Below are 19,100 nucleotides of genomic sequence, written 5' to 3'. Positions count from 1 at the left end.
TTGCCCCCACACTTTAAAGTCACACAGAAACTACGATGTACAACTAACACCTAGTTTAAATAGAATCACACATACAAGTAAAAACTCAACTTTTTTTTTCCTTTTTTGTGCTTATCAATTGATCAGAATCACGATGAAAATGCACAAGAACAGCATCATGTGGTTTAGCCATCAGCATTTAATCCCTGTATTAGCATTTACAAGCCGATTAGGTGAATTTGGTACCAAAACATGTCTAATTATACTCTTTAGGGAAAAACATGCATCTTTGACACCTACTTTAAATGTTTGCAACATCTTAATATTATTAATATTAAATGATAAATTGTTTTTTAGTGCAGATCCCAAAAAGTTTTAGAGAATTTCTTCAAATGTTTAGATTTTATTTGTAAAAATCAAGTAGTTTTCAGCTAAAACAGGCCGGTGTTTTTATTTTTAAAGCCTATCTCTGTGCAGGGTGGAAAGCAAGCTACAGATTTCAATCTTTTCATCAGCATTAAGGGATAAGAGTCAAACTATTTACACTACGAAAGCCAACTTTTTCTCATTTTAATTCTCAAAATACAAGAGCAAAAAAAAAAAAAAAAAAAAACTTTTCTTTTCCTTCCCGATACAGAAGCACTGCTTTAATTATCATGACGTTAAGTTGTGTGACAAAAAAAAACATTGAAACATTCTAAACCAGCATGCAAAAAAATTAAAAAGCTTTGTTATTCCCAGTACAACTACACCTGGCCAACAATTATTATTATTATTACATACATTTGTGCGTCTCAGCAGATTGTATTTCTGACTTTCTTTACAGCACACAAACACTAAACACTTTCAATAAATGAACGTACAAATATTTAACCTGCTCAAGCTAAAAATGGACACCACACACACCCACCTATCGCAGCACATTAACTCTCTCTAAGGGTTTTCCTAAGACAGAAAACAAATGACAGACCCAATAATAATAATCTGCATCCTCAGAAAGTTCGGACCCGTGACAGTCTCGGACAGTTTGTGAGTGGGAGTGACGGCTGGTGATTAACATTCAGTGAAACGTAAACACACAGATTCTGAGTTGCTTCTCATCTGGGATGAAAAGTGGAACCCAAAGCACTTTAATGTCAGTTGTTGGAATGCACTTAGCTGTACATGACCACGGCAGACACAGCCCGATGCTTTTAAAATTAAATGACCGAGCTGCTCTGCTACCGTTTGTTATCATTAACACAAACAAAAAACAACAAAAACATAATTTGGTTAGTGAGACTTAGAGGTATACACATTTTAAACATTATTCTGCGACGGACCGGTGACATGTCTCGGGTGTACATGTCTTTGCACGCCTCAAATTACAATAAGTGGATTGGATAATGTGAGACTTTTTTTTTTTTGTGTGTGCCTTATATACAGAAAGTTGTTTGTTAATGTTAAGTTAATTAAACTACATTATAATACATTGTTTAATGTTCAAGCACGCTAAGAACAAAAGGTGAAAAAAAAGCATAATTTGTTTACCCTTAAATGTTTTTATGCATGTTTTGCATCTATTCTAAAACAAATAAAAAGGCGGCTTGCTTTGTTCGCTTTTGCTGTTGAAGTATAAATGTTTTCTAACCTTAAGAATAAAGTATCATATTTTAGCTCTCCTCCCCCCTCCCAAAAAAAGATTATTAGAGGTACGATAAAAAAAAATACTATCACTCAGATATGATATTGAGTACAAGTTGCACACTTCTATGACAGAGAGTCAGAGACTGGACCGAACGAGGGAAGACTGGCCTCGAGTCTCTCGAGTTTCTACAAGCTAACAGTTAGTGGCTTTTAAATGAAGGCACTTCCTGGTAAAGCTTTCCACAGAGTAGCACCTAAAAATTGTTAAGAAGTAGCTAGTAGAAGCCCTTGTACAGTGGGAGCAGTGTGGCCGTCACAGCAGGATGAAACCTAGGATGTACTGCAGGAGTTTGTTGCGGTTGGCCTGAGGTAGAAAGGTGCTGCTTAGCTCCAAACTCGTCACTTTGTTCTCACGTCTCTCCTTCAGGACCTACAGGACGACAAGAAGGAAGAGCAGCTCGCATGCATCCCAGATAAATTACATTTAAAGAGAATAAATAATAGAATAATAAAGAAAACTAAACTGTGGCACTAAATTTAGGTTAAATAGGAGCACCAAAACCCAAAAGGGGGTGTGCATTGCCATGAATCTGATGATACGATTCCAGATTTGCATGTCACGATACAATATATCCCAATAATAAACAATAACACATACATCAATAATTACAAATTTCACCTTTACAAGTATAAAATGGTAAGAAATACAATGCATTACATTTTTTTTTAAACTTGCGAGAACAGGAAAATGGTAACTAACTGTAATTCAAGTACCAATAGCAAAAACAAGTACTAGTTTTATGCCCGCGCCCTCCAGCGGCTGGAAATCCTTTCCTCTCCTTTTCCGCCCAGGACCCCGGCCCAAACACCCCTCCCCTGGGGTGACAAATGTAGTTGATTCTGATTCTGATTAGTTCCAGATATTTATCCTATCTTTGGGGGCTCACTGCTCACTAACTGAAGGCGATCTACCCCTTTAAATAGAGCAGTGTCTGCAAGACAGTTAAGGGGCTTGAACAGGGGTACCACACCTGGCATTAAAACACCAGGTTTCATATTACCATTTATAACTACATATGTCCTAGGGCAGGGGCACTCAAGTAAAAATGTTAAAGTTCCACAAAAATATTTTGCCCAGGCTGGATTCGAACCGGTGACCCTCTGGTTACAAACACAAATATAAAGGCTTGGTGATCGCTTATTGATAAGCCTTGATTTTCAGTCTATAATTTAATAGCCTACTCAATTTTTAGATTGATATTTTTCTTTCTAACCTTGATTTATTACTTCAAATGTATCCATACAATCACTAATATTTAAAAAGACTAAACAAATGAAAAGAAAAACAGGTTATTTCCTGTATGTAACTACTATTTGACCTATTTGTGTACTTTCTGATAGCATGGTGGGGTTAGAGTGGATTGTTCACGTGAACATTGCAGTCATCCTGAACGTCAGACCAAAGCCCATTCAGAAATCTGGTACTTTAAGTGAGGATTGAGCTGCATCTGCTTTGGGACAGGGAGGGAGTCATGGCTAATCAAAACGCATCACCTGACCGCTCATTTACCGCGCTGTGCCGAGCCCGTAAAAAAAAAAAAAAATTAGGACTGAACCGAACCTGAACCCGACCTCTAGAACACCAGACTAGATATTTAGCCCAAAACTCATACTTACCCCGAGCTCTTTGAATGTCCTCACTGTGTTTTTAACCAGGTAATGAGTCGCACTTTCACCTTTAAAAGACGATAAAAAACATTCAAAAACCAACATGTAAACCAGTCCCTTATCCCTGAGAGATAAAAAGCAATAAATAATGTTCTATGAAAGGATTGCTTCATAACGTGACGTTTCATACATTGTACAGAATTAGTTACAGTAATTATTGCAGTATTACCATATGCAGCCACTTGTCGCTCTGTTCGAGTCAGCAGGTATTTAAAGAGCCTCTGTGTGAAGTCGGACTCTGGCATGGGTTGACTCAAACTGTGCACAAAGATGGCTGCGCCGCTGTACGCCTCCAGGACTGGACTGAGCAAGCGCTGAAGGAAGATGAAGAACTCCTGGTGCTCGGCAGAAACGCTGACCTGAAAAACATGAAAACAAGCTAAATGTAACACACCCTGTAAAAGGAGCACTGGTGAACAGAAAATAACTATTTAACTAAACCTTTAGGTAGCGATCCCTCTGTTCTTCACCAAAATCACTGTCTTCATCCTCTTCGTCACTTCGCCATGAAAGGGGTTCAGAAAACTTCTTGGGCCAAGGCTCGTCAGTCGGGCTCAGCTCTTCTTGGTCCTCCTGTTGCACATTAATATAAAAACCAGTTCAAACTTCAACCAGTTAGCATCAAAAAGAGGACCTTTTTGTAGTTCATCATGAAGAGAACTCGTTCCTCACCTCTGCCACATATAAAACTCCGTACTGAATGAGTCGGGCCACTGCATCGAGTAAAACCTGGTAAATAGTCTGACAGGGCTGTGGAGCAGAAAAATAATATATACAGTATATTTAAAATGAAGATTGATAATTATCTTCCGTTTGTGTTATATTGTTTCTCTTTTGTAGTGTAATCTTTTCACAACAGCTATGCATGTTTTATTATTGCAATCAAATAAATACATTTAACACATTTTACAGTTTGTGTTAAAAACATATGATTCCTACAAAGGGCTGTGGATATGGAGAAAAAAAAATCATATCTTGATATTTAATAAAGTCTGACCAGAAAAACTATTTAGGGTTAAATATGCTGATGAAAAAATGGCAGACAGGCACATTTATGAACAAATAGTTGTACAAAATCTGCCACTTTTGGCTTTATCTCCTATAAACGACAGCATGTGTGAGTGAATTATTTAGTGTGGCTTGTTTAACTGTGCTGTGGAGAAGTAGTAAAACGCAGCGACTCCTTAAACAAGAGTTTTAAAACCAAACAAAAAGACAGTCATCAACATCCCCCGCTAGAGTGGTTGTCATTGTAACTCACAACCTTTTCCTAATTGTCCTAAATCTAACTTAAATGTATACATAACAAACATTTAATTACATCAGAATATAAAATTACTAACTATCTTAAATGTCTTCTAAGAAAAGCTGTCCCCTTTGAAGATACCTCGAACAGAAAAATGACACAAGGGCAATAACTCAGGAAGAAATAATTGCGTACTTCTCATTTTCGAACTCCTTTAAGGTACTGATACCCTGAAACCACACACCGAATTTGGTTATCCTATCTTAAACAGTTTCTGAGAAAACCTATATATCCCTTCCACATTTTGTGTCGGGGGATAATAAGCTATAAAAAATATCTATATATCGATATAGATGTAATTTTCTATATTGCCAAAATAGAAAACACGATATATCTTGAAGCTCGATATATTGCCCAATCCTATTCGTACATTAAACAGGACTTACTGATGCTACTGCCACTTCATTGATGAGGAAGTGGGAGAGTCCAGCAGCCTTACGGATGAGTCGCTCCTGGCTGAGCAGAACACTACCGTGATCACCTGACCTTTGATTAGACTCCGACTCCACAACCAGCTCTCGCTGCAGGGACAGGATGCTGCAGGCTGAGCAAACAGGATCAAACAAGCAAAAGAATCTCGTCAACTAAAAGTTCAAGAGTTCACAAAAATCAAACAACCCCGTAAACACATCATGACTCGTGACCATTTCTAAAATACACGTTGACAGGTCAAGTATAAAGGTTACTCCAGGACTCAAAAATCATTGCTCCACCTACCGATAATTGCATCAGGAATGAAGACGTGGAAAAGCCCGTTGCTATAGAAGTTGAGCTCAAACAGCGCCGGTACAGTCTGGCTGGGAGCGATGGTGAACTCTCCGTTACGATTAGCGCTGCTGGTCACAATCACACAGTTTTCCAGCAGGTGCAGCGCCCGCATCACTACGTCCTCGGAGTTCCCGGAAAAGCCCAGGTCAAAGTCGCGAGACAAGATCTCCTCCTTCATGTTGAAGAAGTCCTCCACGAGTTTGGACAGCGCCACTCCCTAGAAAACACAAAACCTAAACTGATGACTACACAGAGTCAGGAGTAGAATTCTGGCTTAATATTTGCAGTGCTGTATCCTGGGATGGGCTCAATTACATTTGTCTGTTATAATTACGTTTCCAATTATCCATGTTCAATTACGATTACAGTTCCCAGCATTTTTACCCAATTACAATTATTTTTTATTATTAGAAAGTCAATAACAATTACAGGTACGTTCTCAATTACTGAAGTTAAATTACAATTGATGAATGTGAACTTCCTCTTGTGTTAGCTTTCTGTTAGCATCTCTAATGATAACGGGTCCTAAATCAGTAAAATACACTAAAAACAAATATCTACCATCTAATTTCTTTTCCATCTATGATAATTATGCCACAATTGCAAATAATTATTAATTATGCAATTACAATTATAATTGACCCCAACACTGGCTGTATGCTTCCTCATTGCCACGCAGTTTCATCTAAATGCCTACAGAGGGCAGCAGACGACCAGTTTTGTGCAGTCAAATATTTACATACAAACCGAAACATACTCAAAATATAGAAAAAAAAATACACAAAGATGATCAGAAGTGTCTCACCTGTCTGTGTCTGTACAGCAGCAGACAGGCCACAATGTGCGTAGACATGATTGCCGATGACTTATTGGCCGCTGTCGATTGAAAAACAGAGAATATAGTGAGTAAAACTAGGAAAAAAAAAACTGTTGTTAATTCAAATGATTATTAAAGTCGACTGTTGTGTATTTATACTGGAAATATGAGGATGCAAATGAGATGCTTTAAAACCAGAGCAGGCACACAGTGATGGTATTAACCACACAGCCACAATGATCCACATATTGGCTAATGTTTCTTTTAAAAATAACACAATTTAAGGAGGACTCTTGTTGGAAAGTCTAAATGGAATAAAGGGGAAATCTTTTGAATCTAGTTGTGCTTTTATTGCTTCTTCCATTCTTAAAATATCACAGTTGGTGGGTTAAAAAATCCAGATTTTTCATGGCAGATACAGTAAAAATGTATCTGCATGCTTCCCAAAGGTTACTAAAGGTCATCCCCACCGTGCCTTCAGCCTAGAGGTGTCACACACCAGATCCAGTGCTGCATTCTTCCTCCCTGCTGCAATTCTGTTCTCCCCTTCACCCTATTGGCTGAAAACAACATGCCATCCTGCTAGAGGCCCTGTGATTGGCTGAGGGCAGGGGGAAGGGAGAGGCTGGCTGGGAGAATGCGGCTCAAAGAGCTGGGGAGAACCGGTTTCTATAGTGCTTCCCAAAGGGCAAAAACACGGAGTGATTGGGAGCGGGTGGGCTGATGCTGCACTAGTGCTGTGTTGGGTTTCAATTAACGGAGGCAGTGTGACGACAGATAGGGTTTCACTGAGAGGACAGGGACAGGTTTAACACAGGACAAAGACTGGTGTGTTACGTGTGAAAATCAAACAAAACCCACATCAATACATCATACTGCATTTATAAGATCTGCTGAACAGTGGTTTAACTAAATAATGTCTTTGATTAGTACTATCTTTAATACAATATGATTAAACCAGATCTACCCAGAAACTAAAAAATCATAAAAACCTGGCTATATTTTTGACACGTGTCAAACTCAAGGCCCGGGGCCCAAATCCGGCCCTTTGGAGCATCGAATTCGAATTCGATAACAATATTTGCAGAGGCCACACATGATGGCAGTTATATTTTACGTTAAACTGTAAAAAAAAAAACCTCAAAATTCCTACAAAATCTTTTCAATTTCCTCAAATTATTACATAACATTTTTCTTAATTAAATAAAAATGTGTCACTAGGGCACAATAATGTTGAAATTACTCATTTTTCTACATTTGGCCCTCTTGAGATCAAACTGCTTCGTATTTGGCCCCTGAACTAAAATGATACTCCTGATATAGACTCTACAGGACCTCTGAGTGTGTGCTGTGATATCTGGTACCTAAAGGTTACAACAGGAAAAGTCCTTTCATTTAATGGTAACATCTGGTGTTATGTCACTAAGGTCAGCAATGGAGATGAATTGTCTTAAGAAGGATGTAAAAATAAATATTTGTTTTGAGCAACTTTCTGCTCAAAGTCCAGTTCATGGGAGGACACAGACTGGCAAAACCAACAAACTGTCACATACCTGTGGTGTGTACATAGAACAGTGTACATAGAATATAAAACTCAGCAGTTGAACAATAGATAAGTTGCACACTTTTCCACTAGGTTAGGGCTGGGCGATATGGACATAAATTCATAGCTCAATATTTTTCTTAAAATGACGATATACAATATAAATCTTGATAATTTAAATTCAAATTAAGTCTGACCAGAAAGACCATTTTGGGTTAAATTTGCAGATGCAAAATGCCACACAGGCACATTTATTCATAAACTTTTGGCTTTTTCTCCTATAAGGGACAGCACGTGTGAGTGAGTTCTGTAGTGTGGCTTGTTTAGAGGAAGGTCTGAGTTAGGACGCACTGAGAAATCCATCTACCTGCTTTTCACACTGTTCTGAGAAGTAGTGAAAGTAGCAACTCCTACAACAAGTATTTTAATTCAAAATAAGCTATAAAAAATACTAATATCCATATATGTAATTTTCTATATCGCCAAAATATAAAACTTGACATATCTTGAATATCGATATATTGCCCAGCCCTACCACTTTTGGTAAATACTGACTGCAGTTTGGATGCTCTGACCAAGTTTTCCAGTTATCAGATTATGGCTCTCTCATTAAAACATACCCATATATTTCAGGTTAAACATCAACTTTGATGGTCCCCTATTCCCATATCTATACCATCAACATAAAAAGCCATTTCCGAGAAAATTATTTTCACTTACTTTACCAGTTGGTGGACAAACTAATGACGGGCTGGTGTAATTAAACAATATGATGATAACGAAGCGTTTGTTACTTTTTGAATTGATTTCTCCATGTGTGCGGCTTTGTCAGTGACTCACTGAAGAGAACGTGCTTGGCCAGGTTGTTGATTAGCTGTCGCCTAAATATGTCATCAGGCAGCCCCTGATTCATCTGCTGCTCCTCCTGCCCTTCAAACAGCTGAGCTTCAGGCCTGCACAAAAAGAAAACACACGTAACGATCCAACGCAGGCGTTCCACTTTAATCTGTGTGTGTGTGTAATTTACCACAACTATTGTGTGATCAAAACAAACACTGTCCTGTTACACACAGGATACATTCCACTCTGTTCAGAGAATGCCTCGTGTGTTTGTAATTACAAAAACTAGCTTTACATGTAGAAATGTAACAAAACCAATTGTGTTTGCAGCAGCATTAATAATTTTAGGGCAGGTCTTGTTTAACTGGAACAGTCAGGTTTGAAGGCGCTCGATACTCATCATTGAACTCTGGTAACCCCGTCCACAGCTCAAAGTACCAGCTGAGAGGCTGCTCTCACATGTCAGACCACAAACTGTTTGGTGATATTTAAAAAAAGGAGGAAGGGAGTCCGATGTGCACGTGTGGTTGACATGAACAGTGGCTCGACTTACTGGGCAGAAATAATAGCAGGCATCAGAGTGTGTTCCAGGGACATGGGTGGAGGTACATGTCGGTTTCTCTGTGTGTCCAGGTACTCCTGTTAGTAACAAATAGTTACTTTAAAGCTTCAGAGTAACATTTAACAGTAATAATTGAAATCCAGTGCCTCCTTTTGTACATAAGCAGTCTGAAAACAGAAAGTTACCTTTAGAGAGAAAGGTTGGTTGAAGTCAACACGCACACAGCCGTAGTTCTTCCTCAGCATCCTGAACACTCCACAGGCGATTCCCCACAAGCTCTCATTCTTCTTGGGCTTTCCCTTCAAGAACATATTAGATGAGATGCACCTAATCCACACTGAAATAACTAATATAAATATTCCTATTTATGGTATTAAATCATTTTCTTTCTTAACCTGGCATGAATACATTTTCTACCTGTACCAAGAGTTGGGGTCAATTACAATTAAGTCTTCAATTACAATTAAATTATGACGGTGATCAGCATTTTTTCCCAATTACAAATATTATTTTTCCCCTGAAAGTAAATTACAATTACATTCTCAATTACTTAAAGTTCAAATTCATTGAATCACAACTTAATCTCCTCTTGTGTTAGCATCTCTTATGATAACAGGTCAGTTAGGACCCAAGTCTGAAATGAGCTGTAAAATATACTTAAAAATGTCATCTATCATCCAATTTGTTTTTCATCTTTTGGTTTCCTTGTTTGACTTTCTAATCAATGAAAATATTGGTTTAAATATTTTTGGTGCGGGCGTCTGAGCTTTTTATGTGTCAGTATACCCTTGGATTTCATTTTATTTTTTAAAAAAACAAAAAAAATGTTGATATGAAACATATTTTAATAATTGTAGCATGGTTCACCAGTTTTGCGTTTAATAGATTGTTTTTTTTGTAGATTTTCCATGCTAATTACAATTACAAATTAAACTATCTAAACTCAATTACAACTGGATTGTGATTAAAACAGCAACAGATTCTTTCAGTACAATTATAATTACATAATATCTGTAACCCTGATCTGCACCAAAATAAAAACATTTGTCAGAAAACCCCTAAAAATAACAGCATCATCTCAGAGCTTACCAGCTGTTCACTATTGTAGTTTCCTTCAATGATGCGGTCGTATGAGATGCCAATGGGCACCACCAGTACGTCTTTGATGGACCCCAGTAACAGCGTGTCGACCACGATGGACAGCATGCCTGCACGTGCTGGAGACGGCTTTCCGCTGCGTGAACGTGTCCCCTCCAAGTAGACCTCTAAAAACTGCTGCTGCCGCAACAACTCCTCTGTGTACTGCAGGAAGATTGATGAGGAGGGTTTTAAAAAATGAGAGAAAGCAAATTAAGGGGTAGAGAAAGTGCAACTGTGGGTCAAATAACACAAGCAAATTTTGTGCATGAAGGTCATATTTTCAGTGGGTGAAACCTGCTTCTCATTTAGATTTTTGACTACGCAGAGTTGGTCATTTTACAAGGTGAAAGTAAAGTCGGTAAAATTTAGCCTAAGGCAAGGTAAAAAGCAGTGCACATGCACATGCTAGAGCCTGCTTAGTAGTACGATTTTTGCTCAAACTTGACTTGACTCGACGGGCTGAGTCTACTTCAGTCTTAATTTTTTTTATTTCATACGGCCTCAACGTGACAGGGTTCATACAGCTTTAGTCAAATTAAATTCATCAATTACATAGGGTTAGGGTCATTTTTTTTCTAGTGTAACTGTAAGCCCCCAAAGTAAACACACAAAAATACACAAAATGACCAATAAAACAGACTAAAATAATCAAAATCACTCCAAAAACTCAAGATAACGACAAAAATAGCCAGAAATCTATGAAACAACAACAAAAATTAAGAACAATTAAGAAAAATCTTTGTTGGAAAGGCAATTTTCCCATGTTGGTTATACATATTTTGAAATGTGAGACTAATTACAATCATAAAATTATACTTATGTGTTAAAGTTTATGACTTCTGAAAAATTATTTTTAGATGAATTAATTTAATGCCTTTTCAGACTTTAAGGATCCACGGGAACCCTGCGTGAAAACATGGATGCTGAGGTCTTGAATGGAATCGAAGGCTGGCCTCTAGAAAATGAAAAAATGATGTTAAATGTATAAACAATTCTTTCTTGACTCATTCTTGAGCTGCGTGCATGCACAGATTTGAATAGTTTCAGGCTGTAACAGGTTTATGCCTAAAAATATCTGCTTATTGTGTCGGGCTCAGGCCAAACTTTTGAGGCCCGCTCACAGCTCTACGGCTGAGTAGAGAGCAGCTGTCTTCTGTCCTGCAGACAGCTTGAAACAAAGGTATTTGTCTTGAAATAGACCTCAGACTGTGAGAGAGAAGTGCAGCCATTCAAGTTCATCTTTGCATACCTCTACGTGACTCCAAATCCCACAATACAATGCGAGAAATTTTTCTTAAGTTCACGTCACTATTTTTAAACAAACCAATTGTTTGATGATGGATTAAAAAAACAACTCGAAGCGGTAATTTCTACCATCGACATTTGTGTATGAGATAATCCCTATCATGGGATTTATGAGAACAACTTTCTGAACACATACAGGTACAGTTTAAAAAATGTGAGTTATGTGGCTAAGCATTTATGCAGTTATGTGTTCTCTGCCTTTAACCCCTCCCAAAGAAGCAGTGGACAGCAACGGAGTAGCACCCAGAGCAGTTACAATCAGTTTCATTTTTAGTAACCGTTATATTGCCTCGTATCACCTTTACAGATGATCCCACGTGTTTGTGACCCAATGCAACGCAGCGGTTGGACCAGACAGTGGACTATCACCTTGAATGGACTATTTCTGTAATAAGTAGTGGTGAGGATGACAAGAAAGTGACATAGCAGCTCCGGTGAGTGTTTGAAGCAGCTGACTGACTCCACTGCTGATGTGATAAACACACACCGTGCAGCAGCATTTGTCTGACTCTTAAAAATCCATGCGTTTTACTGTAATGTGCAGTTTTTTGGCAGGAAACAATAACAAGAGTTTGTGAACAGCAAAAGAAAATCGCTATAGCGATCAGCTGTTGTGTGGAGTCTCTGTCTACAGACACGCCCACTCATGCATATGCATAAAGGCCCCAAAACAGCCTGTTTTTAGAAGTGTCATTAAAGTGACTTTTCAGAGGGCTGAAACTCTGGAAAACAGGCGAGTTTGGGAAAATAAACCTCAAATATTATGTAGAACAAATGGACATGAGTGAAAAATAGCATGATACGGACCTTTAAGACAAATTTGAAATCTTAACTTCTTAAACAACCCAGCACTCTTATATTAAAACGTCAGACTTACTGCATGCAACAAGGATCTGTACAAAACGTCTCTCTTCCCATCTCCAGCCTCCTCCATTTTCCGTCGGATAAAGAACCCCCCAAGCTTACGGATTAGGGTGCTGCAAACACAAACAGTAGATTCAACAATGAATTTTTCATTCTCCTCAACAAGTCATTAGAATTGTTTCAGCATTTTCCCAATGCAGTGCTGATCTCCAGACCAGTGAAATCACCTGAGGATGGGGATGCTAAGGTTGTTTCCAGCAGCGATGTGCGGCGCTTTGATGTTGTGACAGAAGAGAATCAGCGTGATGAGCAAGTAGTCGATGTGAGATTTGTGAACTGGGAGGAAAACCATGGGCACATTTTGCTAAAAGGAGAAAACGCAGAAGGATTTATTAAAATCTAAAATCCATTTTAACATGAAAAAAGTGAGGAAAACCGTGTTTTCATTCCATTTGTTTAAAGGAATCACAACAGACCAATGCTCAATTACATCTTAAATTACAATTACCCCTTAACTCATCCATGTTCAGTTACAACTCAATTACATATTTTCCAATTACGGTACAACTGTTATTTTCCCTCTGAACGTCAAATACTTAATATTTAAAATATTGTATTAAGTGTGATTTACATATGTGTAAGCCAATTCAATTATGATTACAACAGCAACAGATTTTTCCAGTTACAATTATGTCATAATTGTAATTAATTACGTGATTACAATTATAATTGATCCCAACCCTGTTGAAAGTTGTGTAGCACAGGTTCTCTAACCTCAGTAGCAGCTTTCTTCACCATTTCCAGCTGTCCTTTGTGGATCTGGATGCTCCAGAAGAAACCGTTAAAAAGTCGAAGCAGCACCCATCCTGTCAGTCTGAAAAACAAGAGAACCAATGTGTTCAAATCAAAATATAACACAATAAAAGTCTTTCCAGTGCACTCCAAGCATTAAATGCTGCTCCATGAGGCTCAACAATACCTAATGAAGGCTGGTGAGACGTTGGCCACCATCTCCTGGAGGAAAGCCCTGGCTTTTTGTTTCACTTTTGTCACAGCTTTTTGCTCCTTGCCAGGTTGTCTCCCATCAGCAACCGTATCAGTGGCAACATCCACAATCGCAGTCTCCACCCTGAAAGCAACAAATCCAAAATGCACGCATAGAAAAAAAAAAAAGTTTTTTTCAAAACATTATGGTAATTATGGACATTTTTCACATATTGTAGATGTTTTAGATGACATATTGACACAGTGACTGAACAAAAGCCACACATTAGTGTTTGACATGTGTTAAACTTTTACCTGATGCTAAATAAATGAGTTTTGTTGCATACCTGCTGTTGTTGAGCACATTGTCCACCACATTTCTGGTGAACATGTCCTTATGGACGTCTCTCTCCATGACAAACAGCACATAACTCAGCCTGCGTGCCAACCAGCCCCGCTGTCTAAATGAGCATACAAAACAGCAATCACATGTTAAAAAAGAATGTACAGTAAATTCCCACAGGAACTTAAACTCAGCAATCTTGAGATTATTCAGAAATAATCATTTTTTATGGTAGTTTTGAATTGAAATTAAATATTTTAAATATTAGCATCCATTCATAATTCAATTAAAAAATAATAATACAGTTAAAAAGCATAACATTTTCACTATGGTTGCAAAATTCCAAGAATTATAAAGAAAGAAAATTTTCAGAATTTAAGTTGGCTCTTATTAGAGATATTGAATAGAGTATGGAAAACACATTTTGGCATTATCAGAAATTTTATCATCAGTTATTGAAAATTACTCCCAAATTCCAATTAATAATTGCCTTGAAAAGTTTATTTTTATTTTTGATACTCACAAAATTCTTGAGCTTAATTTCCCGTGGAATTTTACGTGTAATTTTCCTCCCTACACTAAAACACCAAACCTAACTACACTATTTTGTCTCTGTCATGAAGTTTTAATTACACCCCCTGCAGCTAAGAAATTAAAACTAATTTAAAAGCTGATTTGTGTTGATATGTTGCATCTTGTTTTGTTTTCTGCTGCGAGTTTGGAGTCGTCTGACAAACCCTTTAAATTATTTATCCGTCTACGCTTCCAAAGATCGCTGCTTTTGCCTTCACTGGATATATTATTTATAGGTTGTTAACAAGTATGACGCTAGCTTGAATTGTAATAACAACAGCATACATGAGAAGTCTGAGCCTCTAACGTTAGAGTGTAAAGATCATCAGATGTAAAATAGGTTAATAAATAAATACCTCAAGGTTTAATCTAACATTAAGTTCTGAACAAAGATACAGAAAAGAGAACATTTATTATTTACCTTGTATGGGTCTCATTAATGTAGATGACATTACGCAGTCCCAAAGATGGAATACTGGTGTTAAACAGTCTCTCCTGAGATGATGACAAAAATAGAGGAATCACATTAATACAGAAGTAAGTAACCATGCATCCAAACCACTTTTTGCTCACTTACACATAATCAGTCCCATGGAACTAATTAGCTTCAACAGCCTTAAGAGAGAGATCCAAAAAAATATGCACAAGAAAAACATGTTTCTTTTTTGTTTTGTTTTTTTCAGTCACTACAATTGCAAACTTATTTAAAAAATGAATCACTCTGGAGGATAGACCAGTTTTTCAAGAAGCGTGATGAAAAAGTTCTGCCCTGTTTTCACATAGAAAAATTCCAACCATGATTTCTTTTGTATACACAGTCGAGGAGCAGCTCCTCGACTGTTTTCTTTCTATTAACAGCATTACCATTAACACAAACTATTCAGTTTAACTGAATGAATGGTACAGGTAGAGTTCATGTGCTGTAGTGTAAAGTTACCCAGCTCTGTGGTGTACAGGAGTGACAACAACGGCCCACAAAGGGACGTTTTCTGTTGAGCAGGCCCTCCTTCCACGTGCTGGTGACACAGCGCAGCACTGAGGGGCTGGTGCTGCGGTCCTGGGAACGCAACGTCAAACAACGTCAAACACAGAAGTGAGTTAAACTGAAGAAACAAGTTCAGATGAACTGCGGCCAGGCCCGCTGAACGTCTCCGCGCCGAATATCACGTACCACGTACTCGAGAATTCAGTCAAATGACTCGGTTCCACCGAGTAAAAAAGGTCTCCGAGAGGCTCTAGACATCTAGACAGCCTGATTCAACAAGCATTAATGGAGGAGTAGTCATTTTAAAACTGGGGCCTCCTTGTGACACATACGGGGTAATGGACCCCATTTATACTGTATATTGGTATGTGTCAATGATTTAGTACCACCAACTGTCGTAATATTTGACTCACAAAAAAATGAGAAATCAACTTTTGTTTTTTTTCTTCTTTTGGGGCCATAAATCAAAAACTGGGCTCAGAGCGTCGATGCGTACACGTCCAAAGATTATAGCTACCAAATTTCAGCCCGATCCGTTCACGAATAATAGAGGAGCAGTGATTTTAACTAGTGAACACAACAACAACAAAAACAAGAAAAAGAAGAACAAAATGAGGGCGTTTTGAGTCCGGTAGCCCGGCCTAAAAACCTCACACAATGTATTGTTCGGCCTCATAACTTGTGCACATAAAGAGAAGTAATTCCTTCACAGATTATTGACTTACCAAGTCTTCATTAGGATGTTTCCAGCGGTTTGACCACTGCTCTCCATTGTTGACCTGCAGCAACAGACCATCTGACACCTCCATTGTCTCTGAGGTTCTTTCCTCTACCTCCAGATCACACAGCACTAGCTGACAAGCTGCCACAGAACAAAATATTGAAAAGTCAGAATGTAAACGATCTGAGCACAGCCATTATTCCTGGAAATGTTCATTTTGTAAACCAGTGGTTCTCAACCTTGTTTGGCACATCATTTTGGTCAGAATTCTATGAAAATACATCTATAGAGCATAATGACGGAATGAATGAGTGTTAACACACATTTTGAAAAATCTCATTTTGTAAATAAGAGGAATCAAACAGTATTTAATGCCTTTTCATAAATGTAAGCATCATTGACCTTGACAGTTTCACAATAATAAATATAAGCGAGTGTTGTACAAAAACTTTAACATTTTACTAAATAAACAACAGCATGTTGGTACCTTTCTGCTTTAACACAACTGATCATATTGAATGACAATTGTTTGGGGTAAGTGATGCAGGAACTGATCTGACTAATGACAATCAAGACAGATTTAAAATAATTTAGGAAAGAATGAGTAAATTGTTTGGGAAAACATGGTTAAAAGTTGACTTAGTGAATGAAGTTACTCACTGCAAACATTCCATCTTCATCGGCTGTGATCAACAAGTGTGAGCTAGAGAAGAGACTGAATGTCCTCTAGAGTAAAATAAAAGTCTTTCTAACTGAATTGTATTGAATTGCAATGAATGAAAGTACTTTGAAACGTTTTTTGGCAGCATGGCAGTCGGGGTAGGTGCTGTGCACACAGATGGGGAGAAGCAGTGTTTCTAAAAGGGTCAATGACCGAGATTTGTTGGAGGCAAAAAAAAAAAAAGCTTCTTAATTAAAGAATTAAAACAGATTAGGACATTTATGTTTTGGAAATTTAAGAATAAAAAAAAAAACCCGCGATTAATCACTTATCGGTTGTTGTTTGATGTAAAAGTTATCTTTTTGTAAAAGCAAACTTTTTCTTTTAAATTCCCTGAGTTTTAACGAATCTTCAATGAAACCATTTAATGAGTCGGTTCTTTTGATTTAACTAAAAAAAAAAAAAGAAAAAACATACAAAGAAGTCAGGAATAAGGTGGGTATGGAAGCCCATTCCCACCACTAACCCCCCCCCTAAAAAAACTAGGAAAAGTAAAAAATAATAATAAATATAAGTGATTATTATGAGATACTATCCCATAATTATGACTTAAGATTTTGGAATATAATTATTATTATTATATTTTATTTTTTTACTGGAGGGAATGAGGTTCCATAGGTGGGAGGCATTTACCTAAAAAACAACAAATAAACAAAAAAAAAGAATGGTGTTGATATTTTATTATTATTATTATTATTATTATTACAAAAATAACAAGTAATTCACAAACAACCTTATTTGTGAATATTCAAATGAATATTATTAATTAATAGCCAGGTTTTTGGAAAACCTGGCTTAGTTTGACTATGCTTTGTATTTGTTGGTGCATGTTTTCAAAATAATGCTGCCATAATCATAATAATAATTAGAGGTGTGTCAAAATAGCGATACAAGAATATATAGTGAGGTTTCGTCTTGCGATGTTATCAATTCACTAGCGCCAAATATTGATTTTTTTTTTTTTTTAAATATATGAAAATATCAACATGATACAGAAATATTGCAGTTAAGTACATACACAGTACAATAAGACAATAGGTGAGAAGTGGATATTTACAAATTTACACTGTGTGTGTGTGTGTGTGCGTGTGTGTGTGTGTGTTACTTTGCTGTCATTCAAGTGAAGTTGATTGACAACATCTTGTAATTCCTGTGAAATGGATTCAGTGCAGTAGATACATTCTGAATTTCTTCAGTGACACAGATATTGTGACATATCGTGGATAAAATTTCTCGCAATATATTGATTATCGCCGAATCGCGACAATATCGCCATCGTAGGGCAAAATATCGCGATATATCGTATCGCGAGGTACCTGGCGATGCCCAACACTAATAATAATGCTCTGTTAAGCCAAATTCCCCTTGAAAATATTGATTGAATTAAACTAGCAAGCCAATTGGGATAAGCAGCGTATTTTACACTTTACACTTCTCATCCTGTACACATCGGGTTAATCTCGTCTCACACGCTTTTGGTTTTAAACCGTCTTCAATAATGAGGTCAAACAGGAGAAGTCTTTGTGACAGATGGGCAGTGCGGATAACTAGCCGAGCAGACAACAATAGCACTAACTGGGTACCCTAGCTGTCTGCTAGCCCTGGGCATAGTTTGACTTCAAATGTAATCTCACTGTAAAAATGGCTAAACAAACCAACGAGATTAGATTTCATGTTTAATGGCCATGCAATGTTTAAATGTTTAATTAAATATTTAACCCTGTTTGCCAGCGTGTGCAGCGTGTCATCATGGGGCACATTACATTACAACAATGGTGTCCATTTAACCTCACGAAATATATAGTTTTATAAACAAATGATGCTTTCATTTGCCATCATTTAGATCCAGAATGATGATTTACTAGGTCAGACCTAGCAGTAGAAAGCAGACCGCTATTCAAAGCAATGTCATTGTAGCTGTCAGAGAAACGAGGCGCTGGTTTAAACTAGCTGACACGCGCCTACTGTTACCATGGCGAAGCCGAACCACTTTAATAATGGTTTTATCAAATAGTGCAGCTAGGAATGCTATGCTAGCGTCATCTTTTAGCTCGTTAGCAGGGCTACAGATATATCATGCTTACCGTAACCTTCATATTACGCTGCTTCATGTCCTGAAAATCATGTCTGTCGATTAAAAAACAAAACAAAACAGGCAGCCGTTGGTGAATTCAGAGCCCGGTTTAGGGACACAAAAGCCTCCTGTGCTGTGAGGCGACGGGGCTCCAGCTCGGACTGGATGTGTGACAGGAGGCTGAAGGTCTCACTGCTCTGTTGTTTTAGCTGCAACACCAA

The 19,100-nt window shown here is 37.7% G+C and overlaps 1 protein-coding gene across 1 annotated transcript; it reads right to left on the bottom strand.

Annotated features, from left to right (window-relative positions):
- Positions 1–1,318: 1,318 nt before the first annotated feature.
- Positions 1,319–19,100, bottom strand: gpam (glycerol-3-phosphate acyltransferase, mitochondrial). The gene is made up of 21 exons (XM_028476825.1): positions 18,890–19,100; positions 16,089–16,225; positions 15,316–15,435; positions 14,800–14,873; positions 13,810–13,923; positions 13,458–13,607; positions 13,253–13,352; positions 12,706–12,842; positions 12,492–12,591; positions 10,259–10,471; positions 9,355–9,468; positions 9,161–9,246; positions 8,608–8,720; positions 6,213–6,283; positions 5,357–5,624; positions 5,026–5,183; positions 4,006–4,083; positions 3,775–3,906; positions 3,503–3,692; positions 3,283–3,341; positions 1,319–2,035 (listed from the first exon to the last, which is right to left on the bottom strand). Exons 2-21 carry the CDS (start codon positions 16,170–16,172, stop codon positions 1,919–1,921), a joined length of 2,478 nt encoding a protein of 825 aa, XP_028332626.1. The 5' UTR covers positions 16,173–16,225; positions 18,890–19,100; the 3' UTR covers positions 1,319–1,918.

This window comes from Gouania willdenowi, chromosome 19, assembly GCF_900634775.1.
Source record: "Gouania willdenowi chromosome 19, fGouWil2.1, whole genome shotgun sequence".
Taxonomy (NCBI): domain Eukaryota; kingdom Metazoa; phylum Chordata; class Actinopteri; order Blenniiformes; family Gobiesocidae; genus Gouania; species Gouania willdenowi.
The sequence above is the reverse complement of the archived record's forward strand: the minus strand, read 5'-3'. Positions and strand labels throughout refer to the sequence as shown.

Coding starts and splice junctions, on each gene's coding strand:
- gpam (XM_028476825.1), bottom strand. CDS start 16,172: ATGGAGGTGTCAGATGGTCTGTTGCTGCAGGTCAACAATGGAGAGCAG. Junction 15,436..16,088: donor AACATCCTAATGAAGACTTG/GTAAGTCAATAA, acceptor TTGCGTTCCCAG/GACCGCAGCACCAGCCCCTC. Junction 2,036..3,282: donor GGACATTCAAAGAGCTCGGG/GTAAGTATGAGT, acceptor GTCGTCCTGTAG/GTCCTGAAGGAGAGACGTGA.